Below are 19,608 nucleotides of genomic sequence, written 5' to 3'. Positions count from 1 at the left end.
CACTTGACGAAAATTGTCGTATCTTCCTCTATCAATAAAATATATTGTATTGCACGTAATAAGATTGATATTCAATATTTTTTTTACACTCATATATTAGTAATATATTTATGCTCTGATAATTTTTTGGTAATTTTATTAAAATGTTCACATACCTGGAACTATGGTCGCGCGGTGTTCACTTGACGGATTTGTCGCGCATTCTGCACTACCAAAGTGATAAACTGTAGTAACGGATCCCAGCTTTCTCAGTATTGTCAATAATTTTTTCGATACTCCCGATATTACACGCTTACCTGCAAATAACATTTATTTATCAGTAACATAAAATCGTAACTCAGATATGTATGTGATATATTTTATATTACATATATATTATAGAAATCACAAAATATTAATTACAGCTATAGAATATTCTTTACCTTTGATATTGGCAATACTCGATCACGATTAAATCTGCATTACAAATTCCAATGTTAAATAATATATATAACTACACGCACGTAATACATACTACGTTATACGCGAGCGCGCAGACTTTTCTGTTATATTAGTCGCGCCAGATTTCTCGCGCCAGATTTTTCGCGCATGCGCGGCAATGAAGCAGGGACGCGTGTGAATGAAATATCTTGAATTTTTTCAATAGACAATAAGACAAATATATAGATAGATAGACTTCTTATATAAATTAATAGATATTATAGAATATATATATATATATATATATATATATATTATTATAATAATTACAATATATACAATAATATTATATACATATATATATGAATTATAATAACATTCTACAATATCTAATATTAATTTATAGAATTTATATTATAGAATATTATTATAATAATTATAATGATATACAATAATATTATATATATATATATATATATATATATATATATATATATATATATATATATATTTATACATAACAAATATAAGCGTTTTGCAAGAAACTGTTATCAAAAATATATAATTGAATATATACATGATATTCTTAGAGGACACTATTACACTTGTCATACGATAAATTTTTCTAACGTGTTGATTGGCTTCAAGATAGAAAATTTCTAAAAATCAGAGAATTTTTCTATTTTGCAGCCAATCAACATATTCGAAAAATTTGTATCATACGACACATGTATATCGGCCTTTGTAAACTTCGTTCGCGCCAGAAACGCGGTTTATTTACCTAATTGACGCGAATCATATATATCTCATAAAACATATATATATTAATGAATCTAAATTTCTGAATTATTAATAAACGCGTGGCAATTTTCATAATAATAATTGATAAATATAATTGATTCATCATTCTTGATAAATTATAGATTATAGCGTTGTGTCACACACGAATCGTTTGAAAATAACATCAACAAAAATTTCGAAAAATGCGCGAAAAAGTTTGCGATGGGAAGGGAGGGGAGAGTGAGGGAGACAAAAGACAAAACGAGTTCAGTCTTCGTCGGCTTTGTTTACGAAATAGATGTACAGTACAATACCTGAGTCATTTATTGTGTGCGTAATAAGTGCGTGTCGATGAGTATTGAATCGTTTTAGACGCGAAATATTACATCAAACACGTGGTAACAAGACAAATATACAGGGCAGGAAGGGAGGAGCAAAGTAATTAGTCCAGTGGACTTTGGTCGAGTTATATGTTAAATGTGTTTCGAGAATCGCAATATCATGTTTTTCAATAAATTTCGCGATTTCTACGAGTGTTTAATCATTCGATCGACACAATTCGACTGTTCACTTCAAGCAAAAACTTGGATTAATTTGTAAAATAATAATTAACGACAAATTTCTAACGATATATCATATAATATATTATCGTTTAATAAAAATTATTGTTGGCTATTCTGCGAGGATCGAGTCGAGTTTCGAGTTTCGAGTCTCGACTGTCAAGATCAAGGCTTCGCGAATAATCACGAAATTTTGTCCACCAGAGAGTTGCGTGTCTTAACAGAACACTTGGTCGATGGTCTTGCGTTTCGTTGCGAGATTCGTGTTGATCGTTGATCGTGCCTGCGTTAACCTCTTTGTGTTTTCTAACCTCAAACATGGCCGAGTCCGAGCAAGACCCGGGGGACCGGCTCGACGGCGATAACCAGAAGAATGATAAAATGTTCACCCTGAAAAAGTGGAACGCCGTGGCTATGTGGAGTTGGGACGTGGAGTGTGACACTTGTGCCATTTGCAGAGTGCAGGTTATGGGTGAGTCTCTTGATTAATTCAAAGACCTTCCTGTCATAATTCATTATTTTCTCTCTCGCTTTTCCACCGAATTATATGCGTTTCCGTTGACGGAAATGTTATATGCCAGTTGTAATGAATTGTAACGTAACAAACTGTTACGTTGACAGTTCACACGTGACAGTGCATTTGTGCCTACCTACTATAAAATGTTCGAAATTTAGATATATCATTTTTTTTTTTTTTTTTTTTTTTTTTTTTTTTTGTACTTTGCATCCATTTGCTTATAACACAAAGCGTAACTTAATTTCTATCGGTTTACATGTATTCTGTTACACATTAGTCATTAACGCAAAGTATAAAAAGAATATTAGTCTACTTATTGTCATTTACCATTCATGCGACAATATTAATAATTGCTTATCCTAAATGAATATTGTTTATACTCTCATTATTAATTATTAAAAATGTTGCACACTTTACACAATAGAAACTTAAAATTAAAAGATTAAAAATTTGAAAACACTTTTATCGCAGTAAAAAGATATACTACAATAGATAGTCTACATAAAATAGCTTTGCATTTTTAAAGTATTACATAATATTGCGCTACAGTTTTAGATTTTATATATATTCTTAGTATATTAGTTTATGATTTTATATATATATTAGTATATCTATTTACTATTTGTATTAAAATAATATTGATTGCTAAAAATTATACAAAAAGATGAAAGGTGTAAAGTAGAAGAAGCGACAGTTTTACATAAACATATTTATATATAATTATCTTAAATCTTAAATTATCATATAATAACTTACAAATTACGTGTAAACTTAACATGAGTATTAAATTATCAAAAATATTTCACCATCTTTATTGTATGCTTTGGCATATCTTATAAATAAGGGGAGAGATATCACTTATATATATATATATATATGTGTGTAGCAATATAAAAGGGAGATACAAGAAAAACAAAGAACAATAATTGGTAATTGGTATAAAGATGAGGGGAAGAGTAATGTAAGTTAATTTTTATATCAGGACACTGCATCACACACTTATTGCTTTATACAATATTAGACTGAATCATTAAATCGCACAGTAGGAATGATCTTTTTTGTTCGAACGATATTTTTAAAATGTGGCTTCTCACAGTACTCTCTGTAAATAACACTTATTTTAACGCTATTTAAAAAAAAATATGTGGACAAAAAAAAAAAAAAAAGAAACGTTTCGCAAGTACGTTTTTACGCTTCTGTCTATCTATTAAATGAGATTCGCTATTAATTAATGGAAATAGTTCGTCTTCAATTCGAACGAGCTACGCACAGCTACAAGCACGCTTATGATCACATATTTAACGTTGCCTAGTTACATTTTCATCAATTCATCATCAATTATGATATGCTTAGATTTATATTACGGTGCGTCAAAACATGCCGTGAGTGTACCCAGTTGAATGCAGTGAATTAAAATAAAATAAGATTTATACACACATACTGAATGTAATTTATCAAACGTTTTATTTTAGTTCTATTTTATTCAGACAAGACAAAAGTTTAAAAAAAGTTTAAGTTCGTGAAAATGTTTCGAATTCTTAAAAAATTCTTTAAAATGACATTTTTAAAAATAATTTTTTGTTTTTTTTTTTTTTTTTTTTTATTTTAGTTTTTGAAACTCTTCGTTATGTATGTAAACTTTTTGTAATGCTTTTGCGTGCAATTTGTTGCGATCCTTTCTTTACACAATCAAGAATAAATAATAATAAAAATACATATTAATAATTTAGACAATATATACAAGTTCATTGCTACTAATATCTTTTATATAAAAATTCGCCAGCGAACTTTTTTCCGATTATACATTATTTGACCGGGGACACTCGCTATCGGGCGCAGTTTTACACCGTAACATTGAATATTTTGAACATTGGCAATTCGACGATTTTACGTCCATCTCTGAGACTCTTACTCTATTTTACATAATTTCTTTCAGAATTTTATCACAACTATGTTTACGCTCTCCTACTTGTTCCTAATCCCTCGCTTTAGAGAATATAAAATATATATATATATATATATATATATATCTTCTATTTTAACGCTTATCTCTTGATACATACGTACATTTAGAATCATGTTCACACATTGTTACAGCGATCTGGTGCCGAGTATCATTCGTTTAATATAAAGATTACAATAATATGCGAGCGATCATGGGCTGAGAATCACTTTGTTTCACTTAGGACCCCTCTTCAATATTGATTAACTTCAATCAAACTTCGATTGTCTCTCTTTTTTTTTTTTTTAATTTTTTTTTTTAATTTTTGCGTCGCAGAAAGGAAGATAGTCACGATCAAAGTTAACAACGACGATTTTCGTCCATGGATACATAACATTACTACATCTAGTGGCGCAAGAAGAACCCTCTGATTATTTACAATCATCTTGAAGAGGGTCGAGCGGGGAAAAAATGCGTGGGAACGCGATCGGTCTTAAAATTTATAGTTTGTGCGGTAAATTCGCACTTCTTTACTTGAAGAACGATCGGTTCTTTCTTTTGGCATATTATATATATATATATATATATATATATATATAATATATATATATTTATATATATATATATATATATATATAAGTACATATGCGTATGCTTTTCGTAAAAATCAAAGTACGTGGCAATCAATCCCCCGCATACAAAGATCACGCGGTGTCGCAGTTTCATGAACCGCGTTGCGCAAAAGAAAGGGGGGAGGGTGAAGAAAGAAAAAAAATAGCGCGAGACTCGCATTGAGATTTGATCCACGCGCGTATATCTAACCGTAGGATATATAATAATATTAACCTGAGGTAGGTCCTTTAGGACTGTCGAGTAATAAAAACTATAATTTTTTGCAACTACACACCTAGTCAACAGCTGATAGCCGCGCATATCGCGTGTCATTTTCCTCGGCGGGGAAAGCAGAATACCCGTTTACACCCGCCTGCGAGGCTAATTTAAAGCTAATTACATATAATAATAGCCTGGAAATTTGTATTAAGATGGCGATAACCCTCGCTCTCGCGAATTTGGACTGAATATATGTATTGGCACTATCTCTAGTTTCCGATCACGCGTCTCGGATATTGTATCAATTGGAACGAAATCCGCCAAAATCGCGTCTTACGAGGATAGATTGAAGAGGCAGATGAACAATAATGTGATCGTATCGTATGTTTTTTCGATATCGTAAAGATTATCGTTTTGAAAATTCATCGAAGAATTATTTTTAACCAACTATCCTAAGATTACTGCGTTAAATCTTTCAATCGATAAAACTCTTCAATTGTCAAATTATCTTCTAATTAAAAGTCTTATAAGAAAAATACTTTGTTCCTGTATATTCCGTTTTTTTTTCTATTAATTCTTTTATCGACTATTTCTTCGTTCGTTTCTGCTCAAATTCGTGATAGGCCTCTCAATAACAGACCGAAAGTAAGAGTGAGATAAGAAGAGCCGAGGGGGAGAGAGCAGATACGCTTCCTCTTCGCATGAAAGAGAAGAAGCATACCTTCGTATCTAAAACTTCCCTTTAAGGGAAAGCGTGTATCCTTGTAAGAGAATCTCTCCCTCAGAAGGATGTCGTAAGAAGTTTTCCTCGCGTGAACGCGTCTGCTCGTCCTCGGGACGTGCTGGGATGTCCTTCGGACTTTCGACAGCTAGCATGACATTGGCATCGGCTTCATGTTGGCAACCGAGCTCATCCTTCTAGTTCGGCCGGTGAACCTCTTCTCGATCTCCTCGAGCGATCTGCCGCTCGTCTCTGGCACGCTGACGATCACGAAGACGAGACCCGCCGTGACGATGGCGCCGAACAGCCAGAAGGTACCGTGTGCACCGATCAGTTGTATGACGTCCTGGAAGGTCTTCGTCACGATGAACGTGCACGTCCAGTTGAAACCGGTCGCGATACTCGCTGCTGAGCCGCGAATCTTAGCGGGCAGGATCTCGCCCATCATCAGCCAGGGTATCGGTCCGAAGCCCAGCGAGAAGCCTATCACGTAAACGATTAGACTGACCAGAGGCAGCCAGCCGAAGGCGTCCACATCCATGTCCAGCGATTTGGCGTAGAAAAATCCACCGAGAGCGAAGAGAGTCACGGCCATCGACACGGCACTTATGTACATTAGCATCTTCCTGCCCAACCTGTCGATCACGGCCGCGGCCACGAAGGTGGCGATGAAGTTCACTATGCCGATGATTATGGTCGACAGATTCTCATCGATCGTGCTACCAGCGTCCTGAGAACATTGTTTATTATTCATTCATTTCGTCTAGGGCATGTTTTCCAAATTTCAGAGATTTATCAGCGCTCTTGCGAGGATTAATCCATTATTTTGTTCGCGCGATTAAAATTACCGAGATATAAATTTTTAACAGAAATGGAGATACCTACCTTGAAGATCTGTACGGTGTAGAATATTACTGCGTTGATACCAGACATCTGTTGGAACAACATCAGTCCGAGGGAGATGAGAAGCGGCTTGAGATTGTTCCTCTTCATCAGCTCTGAGAACGTACTCTGCGAACTATTCCGTTCGATTTCGAGGTACTCTTGATGGATCTTCTCGATCATGCTCAATTCCTCGGTTATATCCGCCGTTTTGCCACGCAGCCATTGAAGAGATTTTCGTGCCATCTTTGACTTCCCCTTCGAGATGTGCCACCTCGGTGTCTCCGGAATCGTGAACATCAGAATCAAAAACGGTATCGGCAAACTCGCGCCTAACAATGCCAGGTTTCTCCAATCCAGATACATGCCCGCCGTAAAGCACAGCAATATTCCTACGCATCGAAATATATTTATAAGAGTTTGTCTCGTGGGATAATAATTTTTACAGAGTAAAATTTAACGCTCTCTATTACGATTATGAATAGCGTTCAATAAGTCGAGCAAATATCGCGTTAATTTTTCTATTTAGTTACTTTTTGACCAGGTAAACAAGACACAAATAAAATTAAAATAATAATTTAAATATATTTATAATTAATAATTAATAATTACATAAATATAAATATATATATATAAGATTGTATGTTATATAATATTAAATATATATTTAATATTTATTGATGTTTTTCATATTTTCTCTAATAAAAAAGCGCGTCCAAAATTGATATACCTACTAATTTCTATAAAAAAATAAATCAATAAAAAAAATATAAAATATATAAAAAATCAATTCAATCAATTGACGAATATTCAAACCGGTTAAATTATAATTTAAGTTAACTTAGTTTCACTTACCGGTGTTACCAAAGGCGGTGGGCATTAAACCGAGTGTACCACGCACATCCGCCTGTATAGTTTCGCCCAAGTACACGGGTAACGCCAAGGAAGCGACGCCTACGCCGAATCCGCATAACGCGCGTCCAACCAACACCATCGGGACATTCTCAGCCATCGAGATTAAGACCCACGCTGTAACATATACGCGATATATATCGATGACAAAAAAAACTATGTGCAACAAATTTAATTAATTTTAAGATTTGATAGAGTGAGCTCTCGTTTTATCGTATTGTTTATTGACCTGCGTTCACGGTATCTTGCTATGTAAAATTCTGTTTCTGTGTTTCGATAATCTTACCTCCGATGAATGGGAATGCCGTGGCAAGTATCGTGTTTCTCCTTCCGATGTATTCGATGAGTGGTCCACCGGCGATGCCGCCGAAAAGCGCGCTCAGCGGCATAATTGATCCAATCCACATACTCTGCAACACGTAAATTTGGAATTCCAATATATCTTTCATATACACAGTAAAAGGATTTTTTAGATTTCATAATTTTTTAAATTTCTATGACACTTATCGCCCAAAGCTTTTCATTGTCAACAACATATCAAGTTCTTTTAAAGCAAAGTCAGTTGAAATTAATTGCAAGAAGAAATGTTAATATAAAACGAATCTTTTTTTTTTTTCTTTAATATAGAATATTTTGTATATCATATATGAGATAATTGACGAAATATATTTCTAACTCTATAAGTAAAAAAGGCAAGTTTCGGTAAAATATTGTAAAGGTCAGTTATGTATATTATTTATGCAGAGGGTATCGCGATTGATCTTGGCTCGTTTAAATTCATCTTTTGAATTACGATCGCGTACGTTGGAGTAATCCTGACATAGTTTTGTTCGTCGCAGATCCTTCGAATATAAATAAAGATGGGAAGCCGGATAATGTCAAGGAAAAGAATCGCGAAGGGCGAGCAATGATTATTTTGGTCGCTCATTCGGCCAGTTGTGTGTGCCGTGCGTTTTAATTAAATTCTGCGCAACGCGCAGAAAAAGAATTACGAAATCCTTGCTTCGCGCTTGATTAGGTCGTTAAATGCAGAGTAATTGTTGCAATAATTGCTAGTGCAAAATAATCGATAACGGATTTTAATAAAATATTTTTTCACACACAATTGACGAGAATGTCTCGTATGTTTGAATCATTTAGTTGAAATTTAATAATGTTAATAATAATTTAATAATATATATATAAATATTGGTTACATTATTAGCTATATTATTATAAATATTATTAAAAATATTTTACGACTAAAAAATTTCAACTGTAAATAAATAATCGGAATGCATAAAATATATTATTGCATATAGACAATGCATTAATTAAATTGTTTCACTGAGGATAATCTTGATATATAAATCTTTTCTGATAAAATTATTTCACACACACGCACATGTTTGAGATAAAAAAATTGTCTTAAATATATTAATTTTAAATATTTCGTTTATACTTTCATTTTCGATTATACGATTAAACATCGATATAAATTTTCTGCATTTGTTGGAGGCTTGAATGAGCACGCGGAAACGTACTATTCACGCTCGCTTACATATCTGGGATCAATTTCCGGCGTCATCGTCACAAAAGAATTGGCGGCGTGTCCAGCGAGCTGGCCAATCGCTTTCGCAGCCATTAGGGCATAACCAATACCATTCGTAATCGGGTCATCGTGCCCCTGACTGTTTGTCGATGACGCACTCGGGAGGTTAAATCTTTCAATTACCCATTGACCCTTCGAATGTGACGAAGGCCGTACCTTTTCAGCTGCTCGCAATATAATTTACAACGTGACGCATTACGCTTTATCATTCGCGTCATTCTTTAGTTTCTTCTACTTTGCACTCGATATTATACAACGTGTTTCCAATAAACAATTCTTTTAGTTTTCTTCCTTGACACCGTAAATCTAATCAATCGATTTAAAATGCGATACACTATATGATACTTTGGAACATATGTGATTTAGATGTAAAGGAAAAGAATATGTTACGTGCACATATCTTTAATCGGCAATTAAAATAGTAAGCTCGACTTGAGTATTATTATAAATTTACTTCATGATGCAAATGAATATTAAACATGCAATAAATATCCAATTTAAAAAAAAAAAAATTCTAATTAATTTTAGTTTTAAAATTCCTCGAAAAGATATGAGAATCGCGAATACGCTATCTTAAATAAGCCCAATACAATTGACACAGTGGATGTTGAAAAACAAACTTGCCCGAAATCGAATTTCGTAACCTTTGTGCTCCGCATTTGACAATAAGATTCGAATTTTTGCGTCAGAATATTCGAGACACGACGATGTTATTATTCGAGCACGTTTGTAAAGAATGCTCGCCGAAGATACGTGCACAAAGGTCTTCGCAAACATGATTATTAAACCCTATAGAGTCGCGAATGACGCGGGACGCGTGATTAATAAATACGACGATTTCGCGCGCGATAATTTTCTTCGACGCGAATTTCGAACAAGAGGTAAGAGTTCGAGCTGGATATCTCGAAACATGTCGTACTTACCATTTGTGTGGTAACTTCGAAGCTCGTCGTGGTATTGTCGCGCATAGATACCAGCGCTGGTGATGTATACGAACTTGAATAACCGATCTGCATAGAACCCAGCGATACCGATAACGCAGCCAATATCTGGAAACAAATATGGAAAACATTATGAAACCTGCGAAGGATTAGACGTGAAATTTCACTCTTTAGACATACATTTTTTTATAAATAATTTAAAAACTTGGAGATCGTTTCAAAGTAAATTTAATTTAAAAATTCTGTAGAATCTCGCAGCTAAAAGCACTTATAATTTTTTACTGATAATTTTTTATAATTATAATTTTATAATATATACACCTACACACGAATTATAGACATTATTTGTTAAATGTATTTTTCTGTACGATTATATGTACTTTGTTTATTGAAAATCTATTTTGAGGCATCCTAGAATCGAGATCGAATGCATTAATTTAATCGATATTCGATCAATTGCACCATTTGTGTCATTGACATCGCACCAAAGAAAGTTTTCGGTGCATGATTTACAATCATGTAGAAAATGCTATCTTATTTTCACAATTCTCGTACTAACATATATTGATCATTATTTTACTAATCTAAAGACAATCTAAATGAATAATATCGATGGGCCTTTTATACCTGAGTAAACGTGCATTTTGCTACCGGCGCGTTTTCCGGTACCTCGATGTTTACATGGGTGTCCGCTCGCAGGAGGATCTTCATGATCGCGGATAGATTAAAGATCGAGGCAACAAGGGAAACCTATTGAGAAACTGTTTACATGTTCGAATATCAAAAATTCGATTTTTTTCTGTTTCGATCAACGAGGTTCTGCGATTCTGCAATTTTTAATAACGATATCGTTATCGTTGACATGTCAAAATAAATACGCAATGACAGCGACATTGTCGTTAAAAGTTACAGAATCGCAGTGTTGTCATCGTTACGCGAAACAAACGGTAACGATCCTCGCTAATTGTGACGCGAGAATTGACAATCAGCTGATCGTTTGATCACTTGCGAAGAAATTCGAACAAAAACGCGATCGCGTGAAAAAAAAAATCGAGCGATCAAATTTAATCCTGCGAGGATCAACCGATGAGTCGGGATGAGAGACGAGAAGCTTACTTTCGATCCGCGCGAGGAAAACTCGCGATCGGAGCGATCGCGCGACTTTGATATCGATATACGACTTAATCCGAACGCGATCCAGGTTACCGTTGATCCGCACTGATACAATAGAAGTTTTTTTTTTTTTTTTTCGATGTCACGGTATAATATAAGCTATTGACACTCGTCGACCGATCCACTGGGTCGGTTTCCGTCTTATATAGAGAACGATGCTGGGGGGCTGGGGCTATCCCTTCCTCTCGCGCGATCCGTCTCTTTCGCAGAATCACTATACTACTTCGTAATATAATGATCGTATCAACTTTGTACCTTCGAAGCGATACGCGTCTTCAATTTCAAACAGAAAATTGAAGAAAGAGAGAAGGGGAGGAAAAACTTATTACGTATATTTTTGCCTAATTATATTTTTGATGCGTTTCATGCAATACGAAAAATGTGATAAAAGAAGAATTTTCTTGTTTTTGTAAGAAAACATTATATTGTTTAACTACACTTTTTAGCAATTTCGAAGAACTCGAGAAAATAGGTCGTGCATTTCGCAACACAATGAAGAAAGAGAATATCTTGTTTTTATAAGATAAATTATAAAATATTAAATTATAAAATATTAAAAATAAAATAAGCATATAAAATATATTAGAAATAATAAAAACAATTTATATATATTTTATATTGTTATGCATCAACAGTGACTCGAATATTTTATTATTCATTTGATGTGATAACAAAAACGTTATGTTATTCATATTTGGCCATTTAATTATTCTTTTTTTTTATATTTTTTTATTTTTATTCGTCCTTTGTGCTGCGAATTTCTTTAGTCTAAAATTCCAAAACACACTATATAATAATCGTTTAGATCAAAATGCATGAGCATTCTAGCGAGTTTACACAAAACTTTTGGAAACACAAATCTTTAGAGACAGATATATTTTATGAATTAAATTAAATAACTTTTTCAATTTTTATACCATGGATAAATATCGAGCGGCGGAAATTATTTTTTATCAAATGTCGTGCTTTCTCTTTATGTATGAATTTAGACACATCATATTGTTTTATTTTATCTCGATTATTCATATAATTAATACTAATACGTAATATTCACGTTGGTAGCGGCGCATTAAGTCTTTTTAAGAGAACTGACGGTATATTTTAACCACATGTGCCTTTTGCGAGAATACAATTGCGCACATTTGTTAACAAAAAGATATATTCTTACATAAATGTTTCGCGGCGTAGACTACTATTTTATTAGAATAATTTTCTTTGTCATTTTTAAATAATGTCATTTGTTTTACAGAGAGCTATAAATATAAAATTTTATTTTTATTGGGTATAAATAACCCAATTTTTCAAAGTGTTTATATTTCAAAAATTTATTTCCTGCAGAGAATAGTCGAAGAACTGAATATAATTGTAATTGAATGCAACAGGGACAAGAGATCACTATATTTTTAATGAATATCTTGATTATTTTGATTATATATGTAATAGGCGGTAAAATTTTTTTATTATCACAATACACGTGACATCTTACAATATATGAGATCTCTATTTCATTTAATTGCGGCGTACACAGTTAGTTGATAATAAATTGAAATTTATGTTCGCGTAATGTGATAATTCGATAATAATGCAATTGAGAAATTCTGGCGGCGCCCATGGAACCGCCGGCCATGAATGTCGCACGCAAACATATAAGAAAAATAGTCTCTACTTTGTTGCGTTATGCAACACCGTGCAATATTGTAGGGCTGCATCTGCTCTCAATTTATACGTCTCTTGTTCTCGCGCGCGATTGTTCATGTTTCGTGTTCACGTAACATACGTGCAGATCGGACACATATTAATGGAGCATACTTGCTTAACGCGAAAAGAAGTTGATGTTTTTATTCCTAAATATATTAAAATTTTGAATACTCTGTTTTTTTTTGGAAATTTTACGCCAGAATTTATTTCTTTTTTTATAAGAATCCTAAATATTTCTGAAATTGCCTTTTGGAAAAATATATTAAATTTTGTTCAATAAATTAATACTCAATTTCAATAACAAATTAATAAGAAATTATGTTGTAATGTAACAAGCAATATTTTGTTTACTTCTTTAAGCATATTATTTATTAATTATTAAATAATAATTTTAGGAGTTATTTAATTTTTTATTATAATGGTAATTTTAATTTATTAATAATAATTTTTTTCAGTCTAAATAGAAATTTTGTAAGTCATCTTACTTATTATAATTTATTAAAACAAAAAGAAGATATAATTTCCACATTTTCATATAGATGTTAATTTAATTTTTTATTTATTGATTGTCGAGATTTCTTTAAATAAAATTACAAGCTTTATTATTACTAAAATTACTACAATTATTAACAGTAGTATAGTGTATTATATATTGCAATAATGCGATTTTCATAAAATAAATATCAGGAGCATCAATATCAGGGCATCTGACGGACTGCACGCATGGTCGTACTACTGTAGGACTGGCGCAACTTTAAAAGGACTTTAAAGACATTTGCATTATTCAAATTTAACCTAACAATATAATTGCTTAATATAAAAGTTTTGCAGTTTATACAAAATAAGACAGATTTTCACTTAGGAATTGCATGAAGGAATATTTGTGAACTTGTAGAAATGAGCTTAGAAGCTTAGTAAGCAAACATTTCATCAAGTATCTGAAAAACTTTCCAAGTGAAAATATTTTTTACTAGGCTTATTTCTAAAAATTCACAAATATTCCGTCATGCAATTCCTAAGTGGTAATCTTATTTTGTGTGTGTAAACTGCAAAACTTATATATTAAGCAAATACATTATTAACGTTACATTAGATTTTGGTCGGTAATACAGACGATTCTGCTATCTCCTAAATACATCATTTAGTATTTTACTCTCAAGATTATCAAAAGGCAAAAGAAAGATACAGAAGTCTTTTGATCAACAAGCGCTATTAAGCCACGATACTCATATTCATTATAAAGTTAATAGCGTTGCGAGATTGTATGAAAGGAATAAATATTTGAAATATTAAATTAATTCTATTAACTTTTTAATAATGAACATATACAGATTATCATGACGTGCAAAGAACATGTACAAAATTCTCACGTGTTATTGATTATTACCTATAATTAACCAATAGCACAATTTGACGTCATTTAACTCGAAACTATATAATGTTTACAGTGTAAATTAAATTTTGATAAAATCTTGATTTATAGCTGTTTTTCATTGAAGTCCCTGATTAGTTTTGTGTAATATTATAGGTACAAATATATATACGAATTTTATTTATTTGTTTCGTACATTTTTATTTATTCCATGACTGCCGTTCCAATGTCATCCAGAAAAATAATAATTAAACGTAAAAACTTTAACCGATAAGATATTGGAAACAATAATTTACATCACACTTTGCAATACTCATTGTCAGATATATCAAATAGCTATTTAATCATTAATTGCAATTGACTCGTAAATTAAATAACTGAATCAAAATAATTATTTTACAAGTTAAATGGTTTGAGTAACTTGCAATTTTTTATTTTCGTTGAGTATCAATTAAAGTTTCTCATATCAATAACATTCTGTGTCTTATCAATTGAATATTATATTTCAAAACAAAGTCAATGAAATAAACAATGTCAAAATAAGTTATTTCAAAATAAATTTCCGAAATAAATGATGTAACGTAATGATAAGAAAAAAATATTTGTTCTTTTCGCTTTTAAATCTATAATAATCGCTTTAAATTGATCAAAGAATTGATGTGTAAAAAAATACAGATTCCACGTAAAATATGCAAAAAAATAAAGAGTAGATAGAACTTACCTGGGTGGCATATCGCATCCAGGACTTGGTACTCTCCTGATATTCCATGGACGGTATTCGTTTGGTAGGCTCCTGCGCGTCCTTCGGCGGTTTTATTATCTCTTGGGAATCCATGAGGATCTTGGTGCTTGGACTCTGCTCGCTCGGCAACAACGGATCGAGCTGCTTGTAATCGACGTCCTGGTTTTTGTCGAGCGGATTGTAGATCCGCGACCTGCTTAGGGTTTTCTGATGATTATTCCTCAGGTTCTCAGCATAGTAGTGGTTTGTAGAGGTGTCGCCGGTGAAGTACTTCTTTTCGGTGATAAGGGCGGTTTGGCTGTTGAAGGGGCTGGCGTTCGTCACGAGAGTGGTGTTGGACGAGCAGTCCAGGGCAGACCCAGGACTTGATGGTGTTGGTCTGATGACCGGGGATACCCTTGTGTTGTACTTGGGTAAAACGCTGCGCTCCTGCAACCAGAGTTATCAGTCTTTCAATAAGATGTTGAAAAAACCTCACATTTTCAAAAATTGATAAAAATATCGACGTTTATTCACAGTTGAAAGAAAAAAATATGAACGTGCGGGAAACTTAGCTGGAAATCTTTATCATTTTTGTGAATAAATTATTAAAATTGATCGTGATCAAGAGAGCATTTTTTCTTGTTTACTTTCTAATTTTTCGTGAAATATGTATTTGGAGAGTAGTTTAAAAAAGATAATGTAAAAAAAGATATGCGGGTTAGAACCAGAGACAACCGGAAGAAGGGGGCCAAACTGGACGCAACTGGTCTTGGACTGTTTGCTCCTCTTTGCGATAAGATTCCGTGTATAGTATAAACAATCTACTGACAAAGAAGATAAACAAAGAGAACACTGTGCACTATAAAAAATAAATATAAATAATTATAGAAAATAGAAAATTGAAAAATATATGCACAGTATAATTCAAGTTATTTTTGCTAAAAAAAAACGCACATTTTTCTTCACGATAGCATCAGAAATTTTTTTTTTTTTTTTTAATATTACATACATAAAATATTTATTGTAATATATCGGATGCCAAAAAAATATTTAGAGACTGCATTCTTTAGAACAATTTTTATCAAAAGAAATTAATATAAAAAATTTGCTAATGTTAAAGAATTTCTTCGAGCTTCTAAGGAGTTTCATCTTTCTCGACACACGGTTCGTTATCGTTTCTCACAGAAATCACTTGGAAATTTCTAAAATCACTGATTACTTTCGCGAGAGAGAGAGAGAGATCTTATCAAAGGTAAAATCCGTAGAAGGATCAGCGAAAGAAGTTCGATGAAATGCCGATGAAAATATACACTTAAAATATGCACTAAATACGAAAAAGAGAGGATACGAGAGTCACGAGAGGACGCGAAAGACGAAAACAAGTATAAGGCGGATAAAGTCGCGTTACCAATCGTCAAGGAAGAAGCCTCGGTTTGTTTCCTTCTTCACTGTTCACTCAAAGGGATGAAACATGAAATCGGACTATTTATACCGCTTTCGATTATCAGGAATTGCGTTGGGAGTACGTCAGAGAGAGAGAGAGAGAGAGAGAGAGAGAGAGAGAGAGAGAGAGAGAGAGCAAAATCATACGCAGGAGAAAACAGAGGGCGATTAACGGACGTAAACAGACAGAGCGGGAAAGAAACGAAAAGAACGTTATAACGATTATATATATATATATATATATATATATATATATATATCAAATGAACCAATGACGAAAAGCAAGTGACACAGCAAATGGTATGTGATGTTCGCTCGGAGATTAGATGACTTTTTACCCCTGAGACCCGATAACCCGTCTTGAACCTAAGTTAGAGTTACGCTGCTTTTGCCAATGTGTTTTCTCTTCTTCAGAATTTACGCGAATTACGTGGCAAGAAAAGGCCGTCTTGATCAAAATAATCATGTTTCAAGATAATGTATAACATAATCAAATCATGCCTCGAGATAAACTTCCATGCGTATTCTTAAAAAAAATTAGTTTTCTAATATTTCGGATTCCACACAAAATTTGTTTCACTCATCTCTTTTTCTCTCTATTTTTTATACGTATTTTTATATATTTTAAATTTTTGATATGTATTTTATATATTTTAAATTTTTTATTCTACAAAAAATTTGTTTTATTCTCTCTCTCTCTCTCTCTCTCTTTCTTTCTCTTTCTCTCTCTATTTCTATACATTTACTTCTTTCTAATATATTTATTTTTTTAATGAGATTATCTTTAATTCAGGTAAAAGTGAATTCTACCGAGGTCTTCTAGTATCGATCGAGCGATAATTAAATTTTAGGTCAGGGTATGTTATCATTAATTTACGACAGTGATTTAAATGTATCAAGACTAGAAACTAGGACTGCTAGTAAATTAAAAGTATCAATCAGCTGATTCAATATAACTTTTATAAATTTCTTAAATTTGTTTTCTTTTAGTTTTAGGTTATGGAAAAAATCCATTAAAGTGATTACATGTGCTTTTTCTCCACATATAAAAGAAAACTATACTTTATAGAATATTCTTTTTATATCCATAATTGTACTCGTATTGAGCATCGCATTATGTTAATTCATAAATAGAGATGTAAAAGAAAACTGGTTTTTTCTTCTAAAAAATTTAATAGAAAAACAGTTGGAAGAATATTTTTTTTACTATTTTGTTAAATATATCTATATTTTGTTAAATATATCTATATTTTGTTAAATATAATAATATTTTTCTTTATATTTTTTTTATTAATATAACAAAAAAACTTTTTATACTTAAGTTTTTATACTTAATTTTGTTTTTCGAAAGTAATTTTAATGAATTAATGAGATTTTTGCAGCAAATTGCACGACATAATTCGAATAATTTTCAGTGAAAAATATTTATTATGCATTATTTAACTAAAAATTGTGTTTAGTATTATTTTAATCGCAAAAATCTCATTAACCCATTAAAATTACTTTCGAAAAAAAATTAAAAATATAAGAACTTTAGTTTTTTTATATTAAAAAATAATTACTAAAGTACATTTTTAAAAATTGCAAATTATATTATTTTATATCTATAATGAAAGCAATTCATTCAATTTTGATTCGTTTTTGGAGAATTTATTTAATTAAAAATTGTAATTACATAACTATATATAGTCCATTGAAATGCAGTCTACATTTAAAATAGTGATGGTAAGTCTTTCATTAAAAAATTTAAAAATAATGAAAAATCTACTCACAATAATCAAAGATGTAAAAAGAAATAAAAAAAAACAGAAAAGTTTTTCCACAAAAAACCTATATGTTACGGAAAAAAAACATTTTCTTTTTTTCTATTTACATCTCTATTCATAAGTTTGTTTTCAAGTTGTCTCGTTTTACACTACTCCAATTTTCAATGAAACTTTGTTTTCGATAATGCATTTTATAAATCAATCAATGCATTAAATGAAGATACTCGAAGCTTTATTTGCACTGTTAAATTTTACGACGCTTATCGCTGATACATTGTATCGCGTAACGCTGTTGAATGAATATAAAAATTGAAATTTTGTGTACAGTCACTTGAGTTGAAACATAAATCATTCGTTGTCTCAGCGCGTAACATGACACGCTGGCTGGAGTAGCTATTGTGTCGAAAAATCGTCTGTTTATCCCGCTATTATCACGTGTCTCTTACATGCGAGGTAAAGTTCATTATTATGTACGATTATGATATGAACTCTGACGTCTCGCAGGAAAACTGGATATTTGACGTAATACTGTTAGTTTGCTCTTTTGAGCTTAATATGCGTGGACTTTTGTTCCGCGCGCTCTTTTATTGAAAAAACTTTTGACATATACATTTTTCTCGACTTACGAAAAATCATGAATTGTAGCGCTGGTGATTATATAATATCAATAATTTGCTGTAAAATCTTTTTAGACTTGAAATGACGATGACGTGCTCTCGTGTGATAAGCGTACGACATTCTGATATAAAACAGCTGCGATTGTGAAATTTTTTAGTGAGATATCTCACGGCTTTAATAAAAGACATTGTTAGTCTGAAAAAAATGTTATAAAAATACGTGTATACATCGTATCAAATAATAAATGTGTAAAGAATCGATAATTCTTTTAGCTAAAAATCTAATAATTTTTTTTCTTATTGATGCAAAAAAAAGATAAATAATAAAAAGTATTTTAAAAAGGAATTGTAAAACTATAAATTTGGAGGCCGATGGTTTAAGTATAATCCAATTATTATATCAACATATAATGTAACATAGTTGATCTTTGACGTTAAATTATAGTTTTTGATATATTCGAATACTAGGCATATTCGTTCGCGAAAACATGCCTTGAGAAACTTTCATTTTCGTGACAATGAAAATATCCAAATAACTTCCGCGTTTGTCCGGAATTTCCGTCTTCTATTTTACATCAAAGGTCACTTGTATCATGACAAATTTTTAAAATAAAGTGTGCACACGAATGATTTAAAAAACGTAATATTGAATTATATTCTGTATATAATTAATAAACGATCCTTTCCTTGAAGACGAAGTTGTTAATACTGATTACGT

At 32.0% G+C, this 19,608-nt stretch overlaps 2 protein-coding genes across 7 annotated transcripts in view; one reads left to right on the top strand and one right to left on the bottom strand.

Annotated features, from left to right (window-relative positions):
• The first annotated feature begins 1,463 nt into the window (after positions 1-1,463).
• The window catches only part of LOC140668150 (RING-box protein 2-like), a 45,850-nt gene continuing 27,705 nt past the window's right edge, over positions 1,464-19,608 (top strand). Inside the window, exon 1 of the mRNA XM_072896849.1 lies at positions 1,464-2,232. Within this exon, the coding sequence (XP_072752950.1) occupies positions 2,079-2,232 (154 nt within the window). The 5' untranslated portion in view covers positions 1,464-2,078. The remainder of the gene's footprint in view (positions 2,233-19,608) is intronic.
• Positions 2,972-19,608, bottom strand: part of LOC140668149 (facilitated trehalose transporter Tret1) — a 31,589-nt gene continuing 14,952 nt past the window's right edge. For 3 of the 6 annotated variants that reach the window (XM_072896844.1, XM_072896842.1, XM_072896843.1), the window contains exons 2-7: positions 15,062-15,511; positions 10,080-10,205; positions 7,852-7,975; positions 7,509-7,682; positions 6,657-7,045; positions 2,972-6,501 (exon numbers count right to left, since the gene is read on the bottom strand). In XM_072896844.1, the coding sequence (XP_072752945.1) occupies positions 5,920-6,501; positions 6,657-7,045; positions 7,509-7,682; positions 7,852-7,975; positions 10,080-10,205; positions 15,062-15,511 (1,845 nt within the window). In that variant the 3' untranslated portion in view covers positions 2,972-5,919. Of the gene's footprint in view, positions 6,502-6,656; positions 7,046-7,508; positions 7,683-7,851; positions 7,976-10,079; positions 10,206-10,724; positions 10,925-11,213; positions 11,706-15,061; positions 15,512-19,608 lie in introns of those variants that run through there. The other 3 variants (XM_072896848.1, XM_072896847.1, XM_072896845.1) reach the window with 3 other exon arrangements.

This window comes from Anoplolepis gracilipes, chromosome 7, assembly GCF_047496725.1.
Source record: "Anoplolepis gracilipes chromosome 7, ASM4749672v1, whole genome shotgun sequence".
NCBI lineage: Eukaryota > Metazoa > Arthropoda > Insecta > Hymenoptera > Formicidae > Anoplolepis > Anoplolepis gracilipes.
This window is presented reverse-complemented; position numbering and strand designations above follow the sequence as displayed.